We start from the raw sequence: 23798 nt of genomic DNA, 5'->3' as shown, positions 1-23798 counted from the left end.
CACGACAGATTGATATAGACACACGTAGGTTTACATTTCATATAGCTAACATGCGTTGAACCTTTTTTACTCCGACTGCATGTAGGGTTTGTTTGTATGAAATGCCGTAAAAGAAAGAAATTAGATTTGATAATACATAAAACATTAGATAGATTGTATGCACTTAAAATACATAGTGTATTCTTTCGTTACAAAGAACACCATAAGGAAAAAGAGATTCAAACTATAGTCTTAAATGTGAAGCTAAGCATCCTCACTCTCGCTAGAGCTATAAATTCCCTCGAGGATACGGTTTAGGACATCCTGACCAGAGTTGGAGCCACAGTGAGGTCACTGGGGTCAATCAACCATATGGAAGCCATGAAAATAGGCTTGGAGAGGTCCACCTGAACCGGTGGTGCGACCCTATGGACTGCCTTCATACTACTCGATGTTTTGCTTGAGGAAGAAGAAGTGTACTGCACTTTTTTATTTATTTATTTATATTTATTATAACTCCCTACGTAAAATGACGTTGTTTTGGCTCTGTTAATTTTTTTTTAAAATGATCTGGCCACAACGACGTCGTTTTGAGCCAAGTCATTTATAAAAAAAAAAAAGAAGAAGAAAGTTTTCTTTCAGCTTTCCCCCACCCTTCAAAGCCCATTCGACATTCACCCCCAAAAACCCCAATTAATTTATATTATTCTCTCTTCAAACCCTAACCCAACCTCCCTAATCCCACATGTTATAGTGCCCCCGATGTGTTCCCACTGCCGTCGGAGTTATGCCGCCGTCCACCACCTATTATTGCAGCACTATTATTGTTTTTTGGTTAATTGGCATAAATTTGGTTTGAAATTTTACAAATTGAAATCACTCAAAAGCAGAAATCGAAAAAATGATAGATTGAAATCATTCAAGTATATTTGTCCAAGAAAGGAATAACATTTGGAAGAGAAAAAATGGATTAAAAAAAAAAACCTCTCTTAAATTTTCTTTGGAATATTTACATCATCACCACGTAGGGTTTGAATTCTGGATCTGTCAATAATAGTGAGTTTGGCCATTTTTCTTTCCCATGTGCATGCATCAGTCATGAGTTGCCACTAAACTCATTTTTTCTTTATTTGAGGACACAATGATAGTACACAAGAGTCTGCTGCTTTTTGAATATAAATTTGGTATATTCTCTAACTCCAGTTCCCGTGAATGTGATTTTGGACAATTGTACTTGTCTTCTTGTTCATATATTCTACCATGTTGCTTTCCTTTTGACCCGCTTTTCCTTGGTGTGTGTCTACTAGGCATATATATATATATATATATATTTATAACAGAAGATAAGATATTTACAAAAAGTATAGTTTATAACCGACTAATATACTCACAACAAAATTACACTGTTATAATGGGTTAGTCATCGTTATTCATGTGAATTCAACCTAGGGCCTCACCAAATTAAGTAGAGACAATACAATCGGACTAAAAACGAGTTGATGACTAATATGCGTAATTGAATATCTCCGAATATTAATTATATGTTAATTTCACTCGTTAATATATCGACCATCACGTAGTTGTAGGAGAAGTTGGATCACAAATATGACGACGTAAATTATTTCTTCAAAATTTAATTTAAAAGAATTGATTTGTACTGCATTAGGTGAGCAATGTTTTTGTTGCTTTGCTTGTATGATTGGCCCAAAATTGAAAAGCAGAAGGATCAAAGAATAAAGAAAGAAAAAGTAGCCAGGCCTAATGTATATCAAGTTGCAGTATATAGTATTCCTGTCAACTTTTGCCTCAGAATTCAAGTCCTATAAATATAAGCACTCACTCCATTACACTCTCAGCATCTCAAAGTTCACTACAATGGAGCACTTTCGTTTCATTTTCCTTTCTTCTTTCCTCTATGTAAGTTTTCAATAAGGTCCACAAACAAAATCTTAATTAGTAATTAGTCTCGTGTGTGTTTCTGTGTAACCTTCAGTACTTGATTAAATAGGAAAATAATTAAACTTTACTTTTTCTCAAACTTTGTTGCAGGTCATATTGCTGGTTGGAGTCTTTGCTTCTGAAGATGTATACTGGGAGACTTACTGGCAGTCAGCTTTGCCAAAAACTCCAATTCCCCAAGCTGTGCAGGAACTTTTACACCCTGGTTAGCTTCAAATACACCCCAAACAAAAACCCTTTCTTTTTTGTAGCTATATATTTTCATCAAAGTTGGTAAGGATGTAATTTGTGGCACAAGTTTGAGCTTTGTAGTTTCATTATTCCAGGCTAGGCTCATTGGTAAACTTTAGCTACTGCAAACAAACCAGATCTCCTGTCCTCTGTGTGTGTGGGTGCTTTCTTTTTTTTTTTTTTTGGGTTCTTTTTGTTTTTGGGTTTGTAACATATGCCCCTGTTAAGGAAATCAACCAGAAGTTCTGGTCCAGAACTGATACTGACTACACAAAATTTATATACTTCCAGTAGCTTTGAGCAAGCTTTTCTACTAATTGTACCATGAAGTTTACAAGCAAGACTTATAGCAATCAAACAACAGACAGAAGATTAAAATTATGTACAACTTTTGTAGCTGCATATTTAAACTTTTTTAAATGTTTCTTGTTGCTTATACAGAGAACTGGCCAGGGACAGAAGGCAAAAGCACATACACTGGGATCAGCAAGGATGCTTTGAACGTCAATACCATTCAATCCGGGTCTGCATTTCCCACTGCAGGTCCAGATAGCTATGCCAAAGCCGCCACAGGAAAAATCCCAGTTGAGCAAGGCGTTACGACTTTCTTCTTTGAAAAAGATCTGCATTTGGGGAAGAAAATGACCTTACACTTCCCCAAAACCACAAACAACGCTAACCTTTTGCCGCGTCTAGTTGCAAGGGCCCAACCCTTTTCAAGCAGCAAGTTACCCGAGATTCTAAACCGCTTTTCGCTGAAACCCGAATCAGCAGAAGCAGAGATAGTGAAGCAAACAATCGAAGAATGCGAGGAACCAAGCATCGAAGGGGAAGAAAAGTACTGCGCGACGTCATTAGAATCTTTAGTCGATTTCAGTGTTTCGAAGCTCGGGAAATATGCTGAGGTGTTCTCAACAAAAGTGGACGTAGAAAACAAGCAGGAATATAGGATTGCGAGGAGAGTGGAGAAAGTTGGAGAGAGGTCGGTGGTCTGCCATAAGCAGAAGTATGTGTATGCTGTGTTTTACTGCCATGAAATCCGTTCAACAAGGGCTTACAAGGTTTCTTTGGTGGGAGCTGATGGAACAAAAGCAGAAGCGGTTGCTGTTTGCCACACCGATACAAGAAAATGGAACATTAAGCTTTTGGCTTTCCAGCTTCTCAAAATTAAGCCAGGAACTGTCCCTGTCTGCCATTTCTTGCCTAGTGGGAACCTTCTTTGGGTTCCAAACTAGAAAAGATTAGAACCTCATCTTGTGAAAACGATCATGTTTGTGGCAGAAACAAATGTGAGGGAATATATATATGTGTGTATGTATGTGTATTTCTGTGTACTTAACCTAAGTTAACGGTTGTCATGTGTTGTTGGGCGATTAGAAATTTCAGAAATTTCGTTGGCTCACAAACATGTGAATAAATGGTCCATGTCTGCCTGTCTACAATAGTGTTAGCTATATGGAGTTTAATAGTCCATGTGTGTTTAAGCAGAAGAAAACATGGTGTCAATCACATTTCATCTCTCTCTCTCTCTCTCTCTCAGTTTTTTTTTTCCTAGCAAAGCCCCCTGACTGGACGAAAATTGTTACTAAAATCACAACACTTGAGATAAAAATTTCTATGCCAGGATGTCCTGTAGGATAAAAGTTGTCCTAATATTATCAAATATTTACATTCTTTGCCATCACACCTCAAATGTCAACGTGTTTTCCCTTCCAAATTTTACGGGTTTTAGTCTTTCATCGTGCCAACATTATCTTGCATTCTCATACAATATATATATGTACCTAAATTATGCGATATGAGTAATTTATAGATAATAGGTAGATTACCATTCATAAATATTAATAGCTGCAGTCAGTTATGGGTATCACTAGTAAAAAACATCCCTTGCGCGACCAAACACAATTCGTCGCACAAAGTGACTTTGCGCGATGAAAATTAAACTTCGTCGCTCAAAGTCTTACGCGACTACATTTTACGCAACGAAACACAAATCGTCGCACAAAGTCACTTTGCGCGACGAAATAGCATCGTCACGAAAAGTAACTTTGCGCAACGAAACACTTAAATTCGGTGCACAAAGTCTTGCGCGATGAAGTGTGGTTCGTCTCGTAATATTTTATTTTTTAAAATCTATGCATAACTTTGCGCGACGAAAGACAAATGTTCGGTGCACAAAGTCTTGTGCGACGAAAGGTCATTCGTCTCGCAAAGTGTTTACAAAAATAAATAAAATAAAAAATTATTTTAAAAATTTTTTGGATGACTTTGCGCGACGAAATAATAATCTTCGTCCCGCAAAGTCTTTACAAAAATAAAAAAAATAAAAAAATTATTTTGTTAGAAAAATATATTATTGTAGTTCGGATTGGGTTTTTGTTAGAAAATATATATTTTAAATTGACGATCAAATTGGTTCATTGTATTCATATAGGGTCAAGGAGTGTAGCTGTAAAAAACCATTAAAATCGAAATTGAAATAACCGTTAAATCGTGATTTTTCGTTTATAACCATCGAAAAGTTTTGTCCTATTACTTTATCTCTGAATGTTTATTTTTTCCGATTTTTGGCGTATATGATCTCGAAGTGTAAACAAAAAAGTTTGATGGTTGGATCGTTGAAACTAGTTTTGTAGAATGCGTATGCCATCAAAACAATATATTCACTAACAATATATTTATACTTTCATTAAATACAACATAAGATTTTGTGGTATCCACTAGTGAAAATATTTTAAATTGAAGATCAAATTGAGTCATTGTATTCATATAGGGTCAAGGAGTGTAGCTGTAAAAAATCATCAAAATCGGAGTTAAAATAACCGTTAAATCGTGATTTTTGTTTATAACCATCGAAAAGTTTTGTCCCATAACGTGATCTCTGAATGTTTATTTTTTCTGATTTTTGGGGTATACGATCTCGAAGTATAAACAAACAAATTTGATGGTTAGATCGTTGAAACTAGTTTCATAGAATATATATATCCCATCAAAACAATATATTCACTAACAATTAAGAGTTTATAAAAAAAAATTACGACTTTGTGCGACCAATATATAGTATTTTGTAGCGCAAAGTATACTCGAAAAATTTGGGCGGGTACCAAAAATGGGAATTTTTTAAAAAAAAAATTTACGACTTTGCGCGACCAATATATAGTATTTCGTCGCGCAAAGTATAGTTGAAAAAATTGGGCGGGTACCAAAAATGGGATGCGGGAATATTTTGGTCGCGCAAAACTTTGAGCGACCAAAATGTCATCGCGCAAAACCCTAAAAATTTGGGCGGGCACCAAAAATGGGAATTTAAAAAAAAAAAAAAAATTTAAGACTTTGCGCGACCAATATATTATTTCGTCGCGTAAAGTGATCCGGTTTTTAAAACCAACATAACTCCTCCACCATTTTCTCAATGTCTTCTACTCTTCTTACCTCTCCTCTCTCTTTCCCTCTCCCCAAATCCTACCCTTTCTCTCACACTCACTCCTCTCACTTAATCTCTCATCTCTTTCTTCACTATCTCTCACTCTCACTCACTCTCTTATCTCTCTTTTCATCATCTCTCACTCTCACTCACTCTTTCATCTCTTTCTCACTATCTTCTCTAATTCTCTCACACTCACTTCTCCCTCTCATTCTCACTCACTCAAAATCTTGTCAAATGGTATATTCTCTCCAAATGTTAAATTTTTTTCAATAATATGTGTTTTTAGAGTTAGTTTTGAGTTTATGGCAATTTTTTGTTATTATTTTATGTTATTATTTTTATATTTGACAATATTTGTTTTTTTTTGTGTGTAGGGAATTGTCGAGACTTTGACGGCTAAAGTCGAAAAACATATCCTCCGCCACTACTATCACAATAGACTTGTAGATTTTATTATTGTACTTTGTTAATTTATGTGTACATTTGAATATTATATATATTGGATAATTTGACCACTATTTTTCATATGTAATTTTATTTTGAATATGTCAATTTAAATTAAAGTAATTAAAAAAATAAAATCATACAATTAAATTAAATTTAAAAAGTAAAAATTTGAAAAAATTAATATAATGAAATTGATATAAGAGAAATAATAAAACAAAATGTCAAAAACCTTGCGCAACAAAATATTTCGTCGCGCAAACTAACTAGTTTATTTTTAATTAAATTTTTTTAAAAATAAATAAATATTTCGTCGCGCAAAGTTTTGCGCGACATTAGGATTCGTCGCGCAAAGTATATTTGCGCGACGTTAAGGTTCGTCGCACAAAGTGGTTAATGTTCGTCGCGCAAAGTAAATAATATTCGTCGTGCAAAGTAGATATTATTCGTTGCGCAAAGTGGCACTATTCGTCGCGCAAAGTTGCTATTATTCGTCGTGCAAAGTAGTTAGAATTCGTCGCGCAAAGTGGTTACTATTTGTCGCGCAAAGTTATTATCGTTCGTTGCGCAGAGATACTTTGCGCGAGACGGGTTTTGCGCGACAGAACTTGCACGACCAAAAGTTCGTCGCGCAAAGTTTTTGTGCGACGAAATTGTACTTTGCGCAACAAACTTATTTCGTCGCGCAAAGTGTTTTTTGTAGTAGTGTATGTTATCATTCTTAAAAAAGAACCAAGAATCTTAATCTCGCGCATTCATATTCCAAGTCTGATTTAGACACCAGAAGTCATATGGTTTACAGCTCACCCGTGTTGTCTTTCTTTTCTTTCAGTACAAAGGTCTTTTATAATTGGTTGGGAAGAAAACGAAGGGAGAAGTCTCCAGTCGGGGAATGCATGAGATATTTACCTAAGATGTTGGTCTCTAACTAGAAAAGTAAATGTGGGGTTTAATTTATAAACGTTGTTTAAACTCAGATAAGTCAAATCGAGGAATGAGCGATTTCGACGTGAATTGAATCTAAACTCGACCATGCCCACTCATAATAATGACCTAAATGGTCCCCAAACTATGGCCTCAGTATCATTTTGGTCCACCAACTAAAAATTTCAATCTAAACGTCCTTCAACTCTTCATAATATACCAGAATGGTCCATCCGTTACGGATTTCGTGACTTCTCATAACGCGATGGGCACGTGATGGCCTCGTGACTGAGTTTTGAAAGGCATATTTGACTTTTTGAGAAGCCCTATCGTTGAGAACGAAAATATCTCCATTTTGCTCTTCGTTTCTCTCATTTCCCACGATTACCATCGACTGAAAGGGATTCTAAGGCTTGTTCCAGAATTGGTCGATGCTGTAGTAATGTGCGAGTCGTTGAATTGGTGAAGTTAGTGTGTAATTTCAGTGTTAGTTTTGGAGTTCGAAATTGGGAGTTTGGGTTAGGGTTTGAATTTGGGGATTTTTGAGATTTTTGGAAATTCACTAGTTGCTGATAATGGAGTTCGAATTCCGTTTGGGTGGAAAGACTCCCAAATACGGTAAGGGCTTCTATAATGCATTTTATGTTGTTTTTGTTTGGAAATGGATGAAATGGATGAGTTGTATGTTGTCTTTATGCGTAAAAGATTACTTTTTCTGTGTATGTGTTCGGTTGTTTGATTGGTTTATGTTTAAAGTAAGGGTAAAGGAATCGTTTTCTTGTATGTGGATTTGGCTTTTGCTACATTGACTGCAGAGTGTAAGCTTTATGTATGTGGTCCCTTGGTTGTGGTTGCTATATATGGGGTGTTTTTAAACGTCTGTGGTCCCTTGGTTGTCTGCTTCACACCCAACTAAACGATGACTTTAGAATAACAACAAAACTAAACTAAACTATGTTTGCTTAACAACAAAACTATGACTTTAGAATAACATACTATTGTTTCAATTTTGCAGCTACCAATGGAATGTGCACTCTAGAATTACATCATGGGGGCTGGTTTCAAAATGGGGTTTATAAAAAGGGTAAGGTCTGTTATTTGGGCAATATTATAGAGGATTTTCTGTCTTTGTTAGATTTACTGAAAATTGGGAGAGGTCTTGGGTATGATGTTGACATTTCTCAAGTTGAGCAACGTTTGGAAATTAGGTGTGAAAATGCTGAGGGTGGACTGGAGCTTGTTACATCATATGCAACAGTTGTTGAAATGGTTGGTCACATACCATCCAATAAGGTTATTGTGTTATACTATAGTGAGATTCAAGAGTATGAGTATGATGCAGATGCAGAGAATTGTGATAGAGAAGAGACTCGGAATTACCAAGTGAATGAGGTGGCTTATATTGAAGTTGGAGATGAGGAGACTTTTGAGAATGTTGGGACAAAAGTGGCAAATGAAGATGCGGTCAAAGATGTACCAAATGAAGATGTAGGGGCAGAATTACCAACTGAAGATGCAGGGGCATAATTACCAAATGAAGATGTAGGGGCACATGTGACAATTGATAATGAAGGGGCAGAGGCGCCAAATGAAGATGAAGAAGCAGATTCAGAAATTAAAGACAGTGATTATGAGTTCAGTGAAAATGAGGCAGAGGGCAGGCCAACAGTTAGAGAGAATTTAGTGGATGAGGGGACTAGTCATGGGGCTCCAGGGACTAGTCATGGGAATACCATGTCCCCATGCAATCTCAGCAATATTTCAAAGATGTGAAAACCCAATTGCTTATGTGGATGATTGTTATAAGCTGGAGACTTATATGAAGGCTTATGAACCAGTGATTCACCCAATCCCTTCAATGGACCAATGGAGTAAATGTGGCCTTCCTCCAATTAAACCTCCACTTTATAAGCAACAACCAGGTAGGCCTAAAAGAGTTAGGACGAAGGAGCCTGGTGAGGTTGAAATACCAGCCCCCATCCCACCAAACCCTATGCCTCCAAATTATGTTGCCCCACCATCCAAGCTTGGAAGGGTTTTCATTCAAATAAGATGTCGTGGATGCGGTCAAAAAGGCCATAATAGAGCAACATGTGATAGACAAAACAATGAAACCCAAGAGGTATGACTGTTAGACCCTTGTTTAGTTCTATGTTTAGTTCTATGTTATTTCATTGAAATAATTTTGTTAAACATTTGCAGGTTAATGCATCTTCAGCTCAAATGGAGCAAGGTTCTTCTTCACAACCAAGTTATACCACAGTAAGAGGGAGAGGCATAAGCAGAGGGAGAGGCATAAGCAGAGTAAGCTTTGGTTGCTCTTGTGGTTTTAAATTGCAAAAGTCATTAGGGAACTAAAATCATTTATTTTTTTAAGATGACAAGAGGTAATGGAGAAAGAGGGAGAGGCATAAGTAGAGGACGAGGCAATGTTGCTCAAGCCCCGGTTTACCCAAATTCACAAGAAAGTGTAAGCTTTATTTTCTCAAAAATTCAATTTTGTATTACTTATGTTTTTGGAAAACAATAAAGATCACTCACTTTTTCAGGTGACAAGAGGTAATGGAGAAGGAGGTTTACCATCTTCAAAGCTAAATGCAATTAGAGGAAGAGGCTTAGGAATAGGCATAACTGGAGGAAGAGGCTTACCATCTTCACGGCCAACTGTATGTTTTTGTCATTTGGTTCAATTCTTACTCATTTCACTAATTGCCAATTTTTCACCTATTATACACCTGACATTACTATATTGTTTAGGTGGCAAGAGGAAGCAGACAAGGAGGACCAGATTTGGACAACATTTCCCATGATAATAACATGGCCTCCAAATAGGGGAAATTATTGCCAAGTGTGCTGTAGGTTGTATATTTTGGGATATGTAATTGTCTGGCCAGAGGGATTTTGTGACAAAAGGACTGATTCTGACTTTAGAACTCTGTAATTGACTTGGGATATGTAATTGGTATTGGTTTTGAAGGGCTAGAACTCTGTAATTGCTTGCCTATTATGGGTTAGGTACTTTTTTGGGCAGGAGACTTTTGTGTACTTTGTGTAATTGGTTTTGAGCTAGAACAGCTCAAACCGTGTAATTGGTTGTCTATTTTGGGTTATGTACTTTTCTAGGCAAGTGCATTTTGTGTCCTTGATCTAATTGGTCTTGAGTTTTAAGGGCTCAAACTCTGTAATTGGAATTGAAATGTTTATATGGATGTTCATTTTGTAAATTGCCTGTGTGGTCAACAATGTTACCATCTTTCATTTTGGTTGCTCTTGTAAATTGCCAGCTGCATTTTGGTTCCTCTTGGATGTGAATGGAACATTTTTGTTGCTCTTGTAAGCTTTGGTTGCTCTTGTAAATTGCCACGACCATTTTGGTTGCTCTTGTAAGCTTTGGTTGCTCTTCACCATTTACATTCAAACCACATTATCCCAGATATTCAAATCCCAATTCCAGAAAATTTGAGAACACTAATGCACATTCATTCTACACTTGAAACAAAAGTTTCACCATTGCATTCAAAGGAACAAACCTCATAACAATTAAAACTTTCCACCCATCACAAATGTTATAAACAAACCCCAAGACAAAATCAAGGAAACCCACATTATCAATTGTCTTTGCCCATGACCCCATTTCAAAACCTTTTTTTTCCTGAACCATTTCTTTCAATTTCTGCTATAGTTCTTTATTTTTTGCTTCCACAGATCTGAATTGTTCTTCCTTTGCTCTACCTTCCTCCTCCATTGCTCTAAGCCTTCTAAGCAAACCAGGGACCACTTGTTTTCCTCTTGGACAAGTTTCATTATCCACCCATTCAAAAAAATGCGTACCTCTTTTGCTATTCTGGCAAATCAAACCAGTGATCAATTTCAGACCTCATCAAGCAATTACAAATGGAAAAGAACAACTTTTGCAACCCAAATAATAACTTACCCAATTTTTATCACAAGCATCAAACCTTCTTCCTGGGTTCAAATCTGTCCACGAAGTCCGACAGATTATCTTCGTCCCACAGGCGCAGTACCGAGTCGTCCCACTTGAGGTCGTTGAAATCTCCGACATTGCGAACCTAGGGTTCTAATTTGGGGGTTTTTCAGGTGGAGCTTATGATAGAAATGGAGGGAATGCATTCCTACGGAATGCTTGGTCGTTTTACAGGAGGATACTCACCTAAAAAGACGGTTTTGTCCCTCGATTTCACGGAATAATAAACAAACTTTGACGGATGGACCATTTTGGTATATTATGAAGAGTTGAAGGACGTTTAAATTGAAATTTTTAGTTGGTGGACCAAAATGATACTGAGGCCATAGTTGTTTGGGGACCATTTAGGTCATTAACCCTTTTATTATGTGGCAAATCAGACACATTAAAGCTAGGTTCCAATTAATCAGCCAAACCCGAATTAGTGATGAGTTGAGTCACCATCCACTTGGAACGTACAACATTATTCACAAACCAAAGACACTACTTAAGACAATGTCCACCAGTGAAAAACCATGGAAGATTGGTTCTTCTTTACAGACTTTTTATTCTAAATATTTTCATGTTCTTTCTCCCCAGAAAAAAAAAAAACTAAAAAAAAAAAACAGAGACTTTTCACCATTTTTATTTAGTATTAAAGTATTAAAAAAAATTAGTTTCTTCTTTTCACTAAAAGAATAAATTATTCAAAAGCAATTGAGTATAATATATTAGATTTTATGGTATGTACGTATTGACTTGTAAATATTATCATGTAAAAAACTAAAAGAAAAAAAAATTAAGAATAAACAAAGAAACGGGCTAGTGGGTTGGCGGGTCACATGGGTATTTTAGCAGATTGGCGGGGTTACATAGGTATGCGGGTTGGCAGGTCAACCCGTCATGACCATTTTATTAAACAGGTTACATAGGTATTTTAGCGGGTTGATGGTTTGACCCGAACCCCACCTGTTTATTAAACGGGTCATGACGAGTTGACCCGAAAATGAGCTAAAAATTTAACCGCTAATTTTCTGTGCAAGTTTCAAGTCATGTCGAAAATTTCGACCCACCCTTTCGATGTCACTCATGATCCTACTATTTGGGCCTAATATGATTAGACATAATCGAATCCATGTAGTTTTTTTAGGGCCAGTTTTGCATTGTTGTGCTATGAAAATAATCGATGTCAGATTTGCTGTGAGAGAAAGCAGTTTGGCGTTTGGTAAACTTTTTGTTAAAAGTGTTGTTGGTACCATAATCAGTTTCTAAGTGTTTGGTAAACTTTTTGGTGAAACTGCTTTGAGCTATGTATAATGACTAAAAATGGCATTATGTTGAAATGACTTTTCTGTTAAAGTGTTTCATAACAAGGAAAGGACTTTCACTTTCAATTATATATATATATATATATATATATATATATATATATATATATATATATATATTTTATTAAATATGTTTCCATCACACCCTAAAAAATATTTTAATTATAAAATATTTAAAGTATTATGTTGAAAATTAAGTATTTGTATCCAAATGTTCTAAACTAATGTTTAAAGTTAAATCCAATATATTCCATTAAAAATGAATATTTTGTCAAAGAAACAAAAAGAGGAACATTATAAAAAATAAAATAAAAAATAAAAAAAACCAACAGCAATAACTATTGAAGTTAAAACCCTAGAAATTAAAGAGAGAGTGAAGAATGAAATTTATAGTTAAAATCTTAGAAATTAAAGAGAAAGAGGGAAGAATGAAATTGAGAAGAAATAAACATAATATGCCTCATACCTGAGTCTTGTAGCTTCTCAGGAATGTGCTTCAATTGATTCAACAAGAAAAAATAATAGGAAGAATATAAGAGATTCAAGATATAAGAACTCTGGGAAAGAGATGGCGTGAAGAAGCAAAAGGATGCGAAGGAGAAAACGCGCGAAGATAAGAGATTGCGTGAAATAGATTGGGGTATTTTCGGAAGTTTGTAAATTTCATTAAACCCAGAACTTCTTCGAAACTAATTCCACATAATCAGAAAATGAAAGCACCTCATTAGCTGCTTTCCCTTATAGCTTTCTGTCACAACAATTTTTAACAATAAGTGATTTTCTCATAGTTTACCAAACAGGTTGGGCTTCCTAATTTTTTTAAAAAATAACTTATCACCCTAAATAAGAAATGCCAAACAGGCACTTAGAACATCAAATATTTGCCTAAGAAATTAAAAAAAAGAAAAAGAAAGTAAAACTCTCTCTCTTTTTCTCTCCCCTCTACCCTCTCCCTCTACCCCACCAATTTCTTCTCCCCTCATTCCCTCATGACCACCACCTGCAAGCTCCAACCCCCAAACCCATCCCACAACCAACCCCCCTGCCCCCCCCAACGAACCCAACAACCACCCTGACCCCTCCCTCCGGATTTTCCTTTGTTGTTGAGAAACCACAACCAACCACCCTCCTCCCTACCCTACATGGGTGGTGGTGCGGTGGCACTCCAAGCCCATCACCAATTTCAATTTTCATGTTACCATTTTCTCTGTGTCACCATGTTTCTCTCTTATTTTTGTGACACTTGTCCTCTCACTTATCATTAACCTAACTCTGTTAACTTACCCTTGAATTAAAAAACATTGATATTAACAAAGCAACAACCCAATAGCCCCGAGCAACCACCCACCCACCAAACTCCAACAGCCGACCACCACAACCATCCCACAGTCTCCACCACTTGCCTTCCTCTCTCTGTCACTCTCTGTCTCTGTCTCTGTCTCTCTCTCACAAAGTGAAGCTGATTTGAGTTGAATCAAGTAATGGTTTTGGAAGGAAACAAACTTGGCAAAGATACAGAGGCTCCAAGGCTGAAATTTTGAAGAATTGATAGAGATTTTTCAATTTGGAAAAAAAAAACACCTTTCAAGATTTTCCGACGTCATTGAGGAGGAGGGCATGTGGTTGTTTGGAGAAAAAAAATTTCAATTTGGCGAGGAAGGGAAAGAAAGGTTCACAGTTGAAGATGCACTCGAAGTGGAGATTAGGTTCGGCTGAGATCAACAATCTTGATCTGGTTCAACAATTTTATGAGAGACAAAGGGAGGTGTGGGTGGTGGGGGCAGAGGTGGTGGGGGCAGAGCTGGTTGCCGATGAGGAGGGGGTGGTTGTGGAGAAGATAAACGAACTAGCTTTTGAATAATTATTTCATTGAATTTTAATAAAAATTAGTAGACTTAACAACTTTAGTAGTATGTTAAGTGAAAGGACACATGACAAAAGAATAAGGAGGAAACAAGTGGGTATAGAGAAAATGGTAACATGAAAATTGAACTCCCATCGTTGTTCCATATATATGTTTTTTGTGCTGTGATGGTGGGTGTGGCTGAGAATGGTGGGTAGGGAAGAGAAGGGGGCTTGGGTTTCATTGGGAAGAAGGGACAAAGAGATTCAGAGAGAGAAAAAAGAAAAGGTTTTTGTTTGTTTTTTAATATTTTATTCAATGTGTTTAAAAAAAATTATTTTATTCAATTTAGGAAAATAATGTGGGCCCTACATGTGCCATGTCATCACTTAACAGATTTTCTAATAGCTAATCTAACCGCAGAGAGTCACATTGCAAAAAAATTACAAAATAAGGGTATGTAATTGTTAAAATTGAGAATGCGAAGACAAACATGCCTTACGGGTACAACTTTAGGATACCAAATTGAAATTAACCCTTCCTTTTAATAGTGATTATATTATTTGAATGAAATTGGCATGAACAATTGCAGACGATAAATGATGTGATTGCTGGAATAATCTTCTTGGGCACCAGAATATACATGCAAGAGGTTACCCAAAAATCAAGCAATGAACATTGTACGACGTTGGTGCTGCTTAGAACCAGAAACATCAAGGGTTACACGCCAATCAAAGAGATGATCGAACCCAATAATGCCAAAATGTCACGGGGAAACCAATTTGGCTTCTTACATGTGTCAGTGCCCAAGTCAATTGAAATCTCAAAACGCACTTGACTTTGTTTGGGAAGATACCGCCGAGAGAGCTTTAGAGAGAGAGGCTCCTCCTTCTCTCTAGAACTTCTCTCCTTTCCCACCGCCCTCTTCTGAGCAGCTGGTGGTTGTGCTGCCGCCCTTCGGGGCGGCACCTCTGCCACCTCTTGTGTGGCTTCTCTGCCATCCTTTGGTGTGGCTTTCCTTTCCCTTTTTTTCAGTTTGCTTTGGTTTGCCCTTCCTCGTATGTTTTTCCTTATGTAGGCCCAGATCTCCTCCACATCCCCTCCATCACTACTCTTCAGCAATTTCACATCTCTCACCATTTTTCCCTTTCATACACTCACCCCTCATTAGTCCATTTCTCTCCCCCTCCCAGGAAAACTCAAACCCTAAAATCCCCCTCTCTCCCTAGAATTTTCTTGGTTGTCTACTTGTTTGCTGCTGCTGCTTTTTCTTCCCTACAATCCAACCTCAAATTTGAGATCAGGTTATGAAGGTGTTGGCTTTGCAGTTTAATGGTCCATTTGGACCTATACCTGCTACTGGATCGCTTGAGCATGACGCATGTTGGTGGCTTGCTTCCCCAACTCCACGCTCTACAGATCGCCTTTGTTGGTTCCCCTGAACCTTCTTGTTCTTCTGGCAGCGACGGCGGCTGCTTAGTGTTTCTAGGATTTGATTCTAGGGTTTTTGTATTTTGGGGTTTTTTGGTTATATTGGGCTTTTTGGTATTTTGGATTGGGCTTGTATTTTGTTTGGTTGAGCCCTTGTTTTATATTTCTGACTTTTGTATTGGGCTCTTAAGTAACACTCTATGGTAATGACATGATCATTCCTTTGACCAAAAAAAAAAAAAAAAAAGAGAGAAGTTCTGCAGCTAGCTACCTCACTAGCCGGTTGTTGGACGTTTTGAAGAAATTTAGAGGCCCTGAGGTATGTAATTAACAAGGAAATTTGACATAAACATAATTTTTATTATTAACCACTTAAATTTTATAAAGTGTAGCAATTTACCAATTTCTCCTGTTTTATAAGTATTAGTGTCAAATATCTAATATGTTATGTTGCTAAAATCTCATTTTATGCTAAAATCTCATTTTATACTAAAATGCAAGTACTCTCGCAAGATATAGAATGTTTTATAGGAAATAGGGATGGGCATGGTCCAGTTCGGCCTGATTTTTAGTCAAAATTAGAAATGAAACCGTACTATACATCTGATTCGGTCTGGTCTGATTTTAATGAAAAATTAATTACTCAACCGAACCAATCCGACCAGTTTAGATTCGGTTCAATTTCGATTTTTTCAATTTGGACCGGCAAACAATCCCAGCTCTGTATGACGAAACAAGTCCCCAAGATCTACAAGATGTTGTCTGGGCAGCGTGCTCAAAGAAGGAGAGAGACTGCAGGGAGAGAGCTAGAGTTGGAGCTGTGCTACCTCGTGCGGGTAGCTGGGCTTGGATGCATGTGGGGATTGGAGCCCAGTGGAAGGGGATGGAGGTGCAGGGGATGTGGCTGCGTCAGCAGGAGGGGGAGAGGAAAATACAAGGTCGGCATTACAAAGAAGAGAGAAAGAAGAAGAAGAAAGAGCCAGCACAGATGAGAGAAAAGAAGAAGAATAAAAGAAATAGTAAGAGTCGACAGCACAGAGGAGAGAAAAGAAGAGGAAGAAAAAAGATGAAAGAAGAAGAAAGAAGAAGAAGAAAAAAAAAAAAAAAAAAAAAAAAGAAGAAGAAAGAGTCGGCATTGAGGAGAGAAGAAGAAATAAAAAAGAAGAAAAAAAGAGAGAAGAAAAGTCGGCAGCCAGAGGAGAGAAAAGAAAAAAAAGAAAAAAAAAAGAAAAAAAAAGAAAAGAGAAGAAATGTCGGCAGCTAGAGCAGAGAAAAGAAAAAGAACCAAAAAGAAAAAAGAAGAAAGAAGAAAGAAGAAGAAGGAAAGAAAAAAGAAAAAAAAAAAAGAGAAGAAAAGTCGGCAGCCAAAGGAGAGAAGAAGAAAAAAAGAAGACTTTTGGAAAGAGAGATGATGGAGGGGACGGCTAGGGTATGAGAAATGGTTGAAGGAGAGTGGTACAAATGAATATAAAGAGTTGGGCATGTTTAAGAAATAGAGTTGGGCTTGGTGAGATGGTTAAGAAATGGAGTTGGGCTATTTATTTATTTGACTTTGGGAGTTGGGTTTGGTGGAGAGATCTAATAATATGTAATTATATATATTTTAATTTGACCGGTCTGGTTCGGCCTGGTCTGGTTTTTGAAGGCATGGAACTAGAAACCAGAACCGATTAGAACCGGTTCGATTCGATTTTTTGACCGGTTGTTGACTTAACTTGATTTTTTCCCCGTTTTTCCGGTGTGGTTCGGCTTCGATTTCCAATTTGCAGGTTTGAATGCCCACCCCTAGCAGGAAATATAATTTGGGCATGATGACCTCATAAGTCAATTTTGTGTAATCCATTCAAAACACTTTAAATGTACTTATCCACAAACTTGCTCTTAGCAGGGGCGGCTTTGAAATTTTAGGGGCTATGTGCTAAATGAGCAGCAGGGTCTCTAAAACAAAGTTTTGAAAAAAAAATATTGAAAATTGGATCATATATATTGATAGAAAGTTTACAACTAAAGCTCACCAAAAGATAGTAATATACAAAACTATTTTTTTTTTTAGTAAAAGTATATACAAAACTATGGTCTAACATGAATCTTGCCAATGTTGGGTTGGTTTTTTATTTTTTTGCCAAAGTTAGATAGGGGGTGGGGGGAAACTCACACAGACGGGTACCACGGGGGTTTGAACCCAGGACCACTTGGGAGCACACAAAAGGTCTGGGCCAATCCAACTAACACCCCATTGATTGATGTTGGGTTGGTTTAGTGTCAATGAATCTTGTCATGAGAAGAAGTCACTTAATTATAGATTGCCTCTCACAGAACCACAAAAAGTCCAAAAATGTAGTTAAATCAAGCTATCAAAATAAAAACTGCAAAATTCATCATTATTTACCTCAATTTGTCGTCGCCCAAAATGAGAATGAATGGTCTAGGGATTTTCTTCAAGAGAGAATGGTTTAGAGTGTTTACCTTGGCCATACTGTTCTAGTAATGAATTTATTCTTATGTGAATTTAATTTAGCATCGGATTTTATTTAATTTACCAATTTATAGCAGCATTGTTTGCAATGTGCTGAAGCTTTCCTTCGTGGGTGAAGGCTTTTTCCTCCCTTACCTAGGAAACTTGCTCTTGTGTGTTCAAATTTCAAAAATTTCTCAGGTGCAACCAAATCATGCATCATGTAAACTTTATGTTCCATTTAGGAAATTTCCTTGATGGGTCACAGAGATCTTTTTGTTTTGTTTTGAAAATGGCAGTGATAAATAAAGAAGATGATATCATTAACTAGGCACATGAAAGTGAAAGATAAACCGTGTGGGCCACCTGGGAAAAGCTTTTCCACCACACTACGATTTTCCAGGAAGCTCTCCTTTTCTCTTTATTCCATTATTGCCTTTACTAAAACCTCTTCTCCACTAATCCCATAACACTATAGCATCTTCTTCTCATTGTTTTCAGTTTGGGGGCGGGATGGAAATCAGATAATTAAAGAAAGAAAGCAGAGGATCCGTCTTGGAAAGCTCCTTTCTTTTTCTATGTAAATTCCTCAGTTTTCTCAGTAACCAAACAGAGGTATTTATGTCTCAAAGAAAAGCATTTGCTTATTAGCTGTGGAAATTGAGAGAGCAACAACTGGTTTCCTGGTTTGCAAATACTCATCGTGGAGATCAATCTTCTTCTGAGCCATCTTTAACACCTAGGAGTAATCTTTACAGGCCCTCCTTGAGTTTCAGGGATGAGGTCGTACAACTATAATGTCTATGACGAGCCCATAAAGGTAGTGGTCACTCAAAACTTGATCATAACCATATCCATAGCTAGCCAGCCAAGCTAGCCTAACAGTTTTTTTTGTTGCATATATTTCTTGATTGGTGTCTTTAATTTTTAATTGAATTTATAATTATCTAGTTTCTTTTCTTCTATAGGCTACTTCAGAATCAGCAGAGTGGATATTTTTAGCCACTAACCTTGGCCTAGAGATGTTGTCAGCTGCTTGTGATCAGGTTTCCTCCCCCCCACTACGCACTATTTGGTATGCCGTTGGCTATTGCAGCTATGCTCATTTCCATCTGGGAGCTAACAGCATACCAAATAGTGCATAGTGGATGGTAAAAAGGAAAGAGTTGTGTTGAGGAGATGGGGAATGCTCTGGCGGTTTTATCATCCACCACCTCGTAGTAATAAGCTTTTTGGTACTCTTCCTGACATTTATGGACTAGTTTCTGGCATCTCACAGTGCATTTGATATATAGTTCAGTATGTTTACTTCCTTCGGCATGCTGATAATCCTTTCAAAGCATCCCTTTTGCCTGCCATATTTCTTCTCTGTTTAGGTGGTTCAAAACTGAGTAATAACCGAAGGAACGCCAATACCACTGACAACAACATCTTGAGAAAGCCTTTGGATAGTAATTCCTCTACCTCTACCTCTACAACTACTAGCACTTCAAGTTCAAGCCCGCTATTTCAGGCTCAAGGGGGTCTTCTTCTATCCAGGTGGAGAGCCCCTCGGATGCGCTGGACTACCACTCTGTTAAGCTTTTGGGTGGCCATGAAAGTGAGAACTAGTCCTTGCTTTCTTCTTTAATTATCCTTTGTTCATACGTTGTCTTCAACAACTTACAGGTAAAAACAAAAAGAAAATGGAAAAGAAGAGGACTTGTTATGAGTTTTTCTCCTGTTAAATCCTTTTCTTTTTCTGTTAAATTAATAATGTTGTGGGTTTATACATTAGGGGCTACACCAGAGTCGGTTCTTGAGCTTATGGATGTCAAAAATTTCACCTTGGCACATGTCAGATCTCATTTACAGGTGAGCTAGTTTTCTTAACCATCATCATTTCTTTAATTAAATGTGTGTTCTTCTTGTACCTTTGACTATTATATGCATTATAGCTAGCATGCATGTTTGGCTTTTCTTATAGCTCCCATCTTTCCTTTTCATCTTAATTGAGACACTAATATTACGTACTAAAGAAGCTTAAGTAAAGATGCAGTGTACCAAATTTGCAATTTCAGGGGTCTTAGTGAAATTCTCCCTAGAATATTGCACATCATTCATATAAAATGTTTGAGCTATTTAGTTATATACCAATTCTTAGCACTAGTGATATAGATAAATTGTAATAACCCAGACCTTAATTATTATTTAATTAATAATTTAATAGTGGAAAAGACTAAACTACCCTCATAATATTTTATTAGGTTTTTAAGTTGACTTTTCGACTGGGGAAGAATTTGAAATTTTCGATCGTATCATTGCGTAGAGCGCGACGAAACGAGTCCGTAGACACGTAGTGGACTTGAAATCGGACTTGTAACGAAGGAATTACGAGCAAAATGAGTTGAGGGGCAGTTTAGTAATTTTGCAAGATCAGATTTTTAAAATCTGATTCTTCTTCTCCCTTTCTTCTGCACGCGACCAGCATCCCCCCCATTCCTTTTTCTCTTCTAGCCGCACCTCTAAACCTCCATAACCACCCAGCCACACCGCCAACCACCATCGGATCAAACCCAACTCGACCGGCGTGACCTCCGTTGCCCAGCCCCGACCTTCCCCGCCGTCTAGCCACCACGATCTCGCCGGAAAAACCAGAAAATCCCGCCGGTTTTGACAGGATTTCGTCGGCTTCGTTCATCGTCATCCGGCCACCAAATCGGACGAATTAGGTATGGATTTCTAGCTATTTTTCATGATCTAGCTGATGGTTGGGTAGGATTTGCGATATTTTAAAGTTTGATAGGGTGATTTTCGAGTTGAAATTCTGCCGGTTTTGCGTCGCCGATTTCAGCAACTTCCGGCCACTTTTTGGCCATAGTCCAAGAACAAAAGTGGTTCCAAATTAGATGTTTTACCTAGGCTAGATGTTTGCGCCAGCAATTTGAAGATTTTCCGCCCGCAGGAATTTACTATGCACACCCACGCGTTGCTGGCGCGTGGGCGGCGCGTGAGTCAGGTGTCGGGGACCACTCTTGGTCCTAGAATGATCATCGTGTCCTCACGAGCATGTAGGAATTTGCGGATCTCAATTTGGATAACGTTTGAACCCCGAACGAATCTCACATATTGTGCGATTTCCTGGTTCAATACGTTTAGACCGTTGGATCGTAGTCAACTTTTATTATTCTTGGGTACCTATGGTGGTTTCTAAGAAAATATAATTCCAGAAAAGTTAATGAGAAATGAAATGAATTCTTAATTATCTAAAATTCTGGTATGCCAAAATCTCTAGGCACTCTCAACTCGGAAGCATATAAAATAAAACATATAAAAGCGATAAATCAAGCTATTAAAACTCTGATAAATGAATAAACTCATTCAAGATCAATTAATGAGATTAAATTGCATAAATCATTCATAAAACAAAAAGGTCCACTCACAGATGCTCTGAGCTAACTGAATCCTTTGAAGGTCCCTCCTACGGGTCAACTGGTGCCCGGGTGCCTGAATAACTATCATAATATTTTATTAATAAATCTGCTCAATAAAATAATATTAAATCAAAAACCCTAACCCCCGGCTCCTAGAAGTGCATGCGTCCTTTTAAAGGTCATTCCTATGCCCACATTAGCTTTTCTCTCAAAGGGCATGATTTAGAAGTAACTCGGGACTCAAAAGCGATAAAGTCCCGAAAAGTCAACCCGGGACCCCGTGGGGTCCACGACCTCCAAATTCCGATCCGATCATTCCCTAGAGGTTCCAATATGCCTAGGACACATGTCTCGAGAGTTTGATTTCGATCGAACGGTCGAGTTTCTCACGATCGCATAATCAGACAGATGAATGATTTTCCGTAATACTAACCCTAGGGTTGGCCTTTTCGGAGTATCTGGGGCTCCGATTCACGTTCTGTCGAATCCTACATGATCCTGAAATTGCCTAGATCAACATACTCCAGTTTGACTACGATCCAACGGTCTGAACGTATTGAACCAGGAAATCGCACAATATGCGAGATCCGTTTGGGGTTCAAACGTTATCCAAATTGAGATCCACAAATTCCTACGCTCTCGTGAGGACACGAGGATCATTCTAGGACCAAGAGTAGTCCCCGACACCTAGCTCAAGCGCTGCCCATGCGCCAGCAGCGCGTGAGTGTGCATAATTAATTCTGGCGGCCGGAAAATCTTCAAACCGCCGGCCCAAACTTAGGTAAAACACCTCATTTGAAACCACTTTTGTTCCTGGACTGGCCAAAAAGTGGCCGGAAGTGGCTGAAATCGGCGACGCAAAACCGAAACAATTTCAACTCGAAAATCACCCTATCAAACTTCAAAATCTCGCAAATCCTACCCAATCATCAGATAGATCATGAAAAATAGCTAGAATTGCATACCTAATTCGTCCGATTTGGTGGCCGGATGACGACGAACGGAGCCGACGAAATCCTGTCAAAATCGATGGGATTTTCTGGTTTTTCCGGCGGGATCGTGGCGGCTGGACAGCAGGGAAGGTTGAGGCTGGGCTGCGGAGGTCACGCCGATCGAGTTGGGTCTGGTCCGGTGGTGGTTGGGTGTTATGGAGGTTTGGAGGTGCGACTGGAGAAGAAAAAGGAATGGGGGGGATGCTGGTCGCGTGGAGAAGAAAGGGAGAAGAAGAATAAGATTTTAAAAATCTGTTCTTGAAAAATTACCAAACTGCCCCTCAACTCATTTTGCTCGTAATTCCTTTGTTACAAGTCCGATTCAAGTCCACTACGTGTCTACGAACTCGTTTCGTCGCGCTCAACGCAGGAGGGACCTTCAAAGGGTCAAGTTAGCTTAGAGCATCTGTGAGTGGACCTTTTTGTTTTATGAATGATTTATGCAATTTAATCTCATTATTTGATCTTGAATGAGTTTATTCATTTATCAGAGTTTTAATAGCTTGATTTATCGCTTTTATATGTTTTATTTTATATGCTGCCGAGTTGAGAGGGCTTAGAGATTTTGGAATACTAGAATTTTAGATAATTAACAGATAAAATGGTAGCAGAGTTCAGGGATAAGTAAGAATTCATTTCATTTCTCATTAACTTTTCTGGAATTATATTTTCTTAGAAACCACCATAGGTACCCAAGAATAATAAAGGTCGCCTTCGGTTTATATGTGTTGCCTACGGATTAAATGGTTGCCTTCGGTTTATTAGTTGCCTTCAGTTATGTCAACATGCTAGACTTACGCTCCGCAAGTCCTAGAGGTACCCGGGACCGAGGGAGCGAGGTACGCGGGTCAGGTCGACTAAATGTCCCCTGAATTCCATGAGGATTGCGGCTCGGGTGACTTTGTGTTTCTCGAGGTCTGCTAGGACGTGTCACTCCGGTGGCACGAGGATGGAATTGACGGAAACTAGTGGAATTGACGGATTAATAAATGGGTACACCTAAGTGGTAGATTTAAGTTGATTTTGATTCTTTCAAGGAATTAATGTTTGATCAAGTGTGTGATTGATTATATATATATATATATTAATCCGTCAGAGCCCAGTTAAACCAAATAAACTAGAACAATGCAATAGACGCTCTGATACCAGAAGGGAACTAGAACCTATAATCTAGAAGAACTAGATTAAAAAGGATTTTTAACTAGTTAAAAGTGGAAGGCTTGACTTTTGTTGGCTTATGTATTTAATGGCTTGAAGACTTGGAAGAGGAAAGGGACTAGTTAACTACGGAAGAGGATAAAGAGTATGACTAAGTAATTGACTTGGAAGATGACTTGAGCAACTAAAAAATAAAAAATAAAGAAATAATGAATAAAATAAATTATTGAATAAACATAAATTGAAATTA

General features: G+C 37.8%; 1 protein-coding gene across 1 annotated transcript; it reads left to right on the top strand.

Moving 5' to 3' along the window:
- Positions 1-1740: 1740 nt before the first annotated feature.
- Positions 1741-3689, top strand: LOC110761591 (BURP domain-containing protein 6). The gene is made up of 3 exons (XM_021964088.2): positions 1741-1896; positions 2029-2143; positions 2611-3689. Exons 1-3 carry the CDS (start codon positions 1741-1743, stop codon positions 3402-3404), a joined length of 1065 nt encoding a protein of 354 aa, XP_021819780.2. The 3' UTR covers positions 3405-3689.
- Positions 3690-23798: the final 20109 nt, after the last annotated feature.

Source organism: Prunus avium, chromosome 4 (assembly GCF_965620075.1).
Source record: "Prunus avium chromosome 4, drPruAviu1.hap1.1, whole genome shotgun sequence".
In the NCBI taxonomy this organism is placed as follows: domain Eukaryota; kingdom Viridiplantae; phylum Streptophyta; class Magnoliopsida; order Rosales; family Rosaceae; genus Prunus; species Prunus avium.
Note: the sequence above shows the minus strand (reverse complement) of the source record. Positions and strands in the feature narration are given on the sequence as shown.

Bases quoted from the DNA above. Each gene is read 5' to 3' on its own strand.
- LOC110761591 (XM_021964088.2), top strand. From the start codon at position 1,741: ATGTATATCAAGTTGCAGTATATAGTATTCCTGTCAACTTTTGCCTCA. The intron at 1,897-2,028 runs GTAAGTTTTCAA...ACTTTGTTGCAG, and splicing joins TCCTTTCTTCTTTCCTCTAT to GTCATATTGCTGGTTGGAGT. The intron at 2,144-2,610 runs GTTAGCTTCAAA...TTGCTTATACAG, and splicing joins GCAGGAACTTTTACACCCTG to AGAACTGGCCAGGGACAGAA.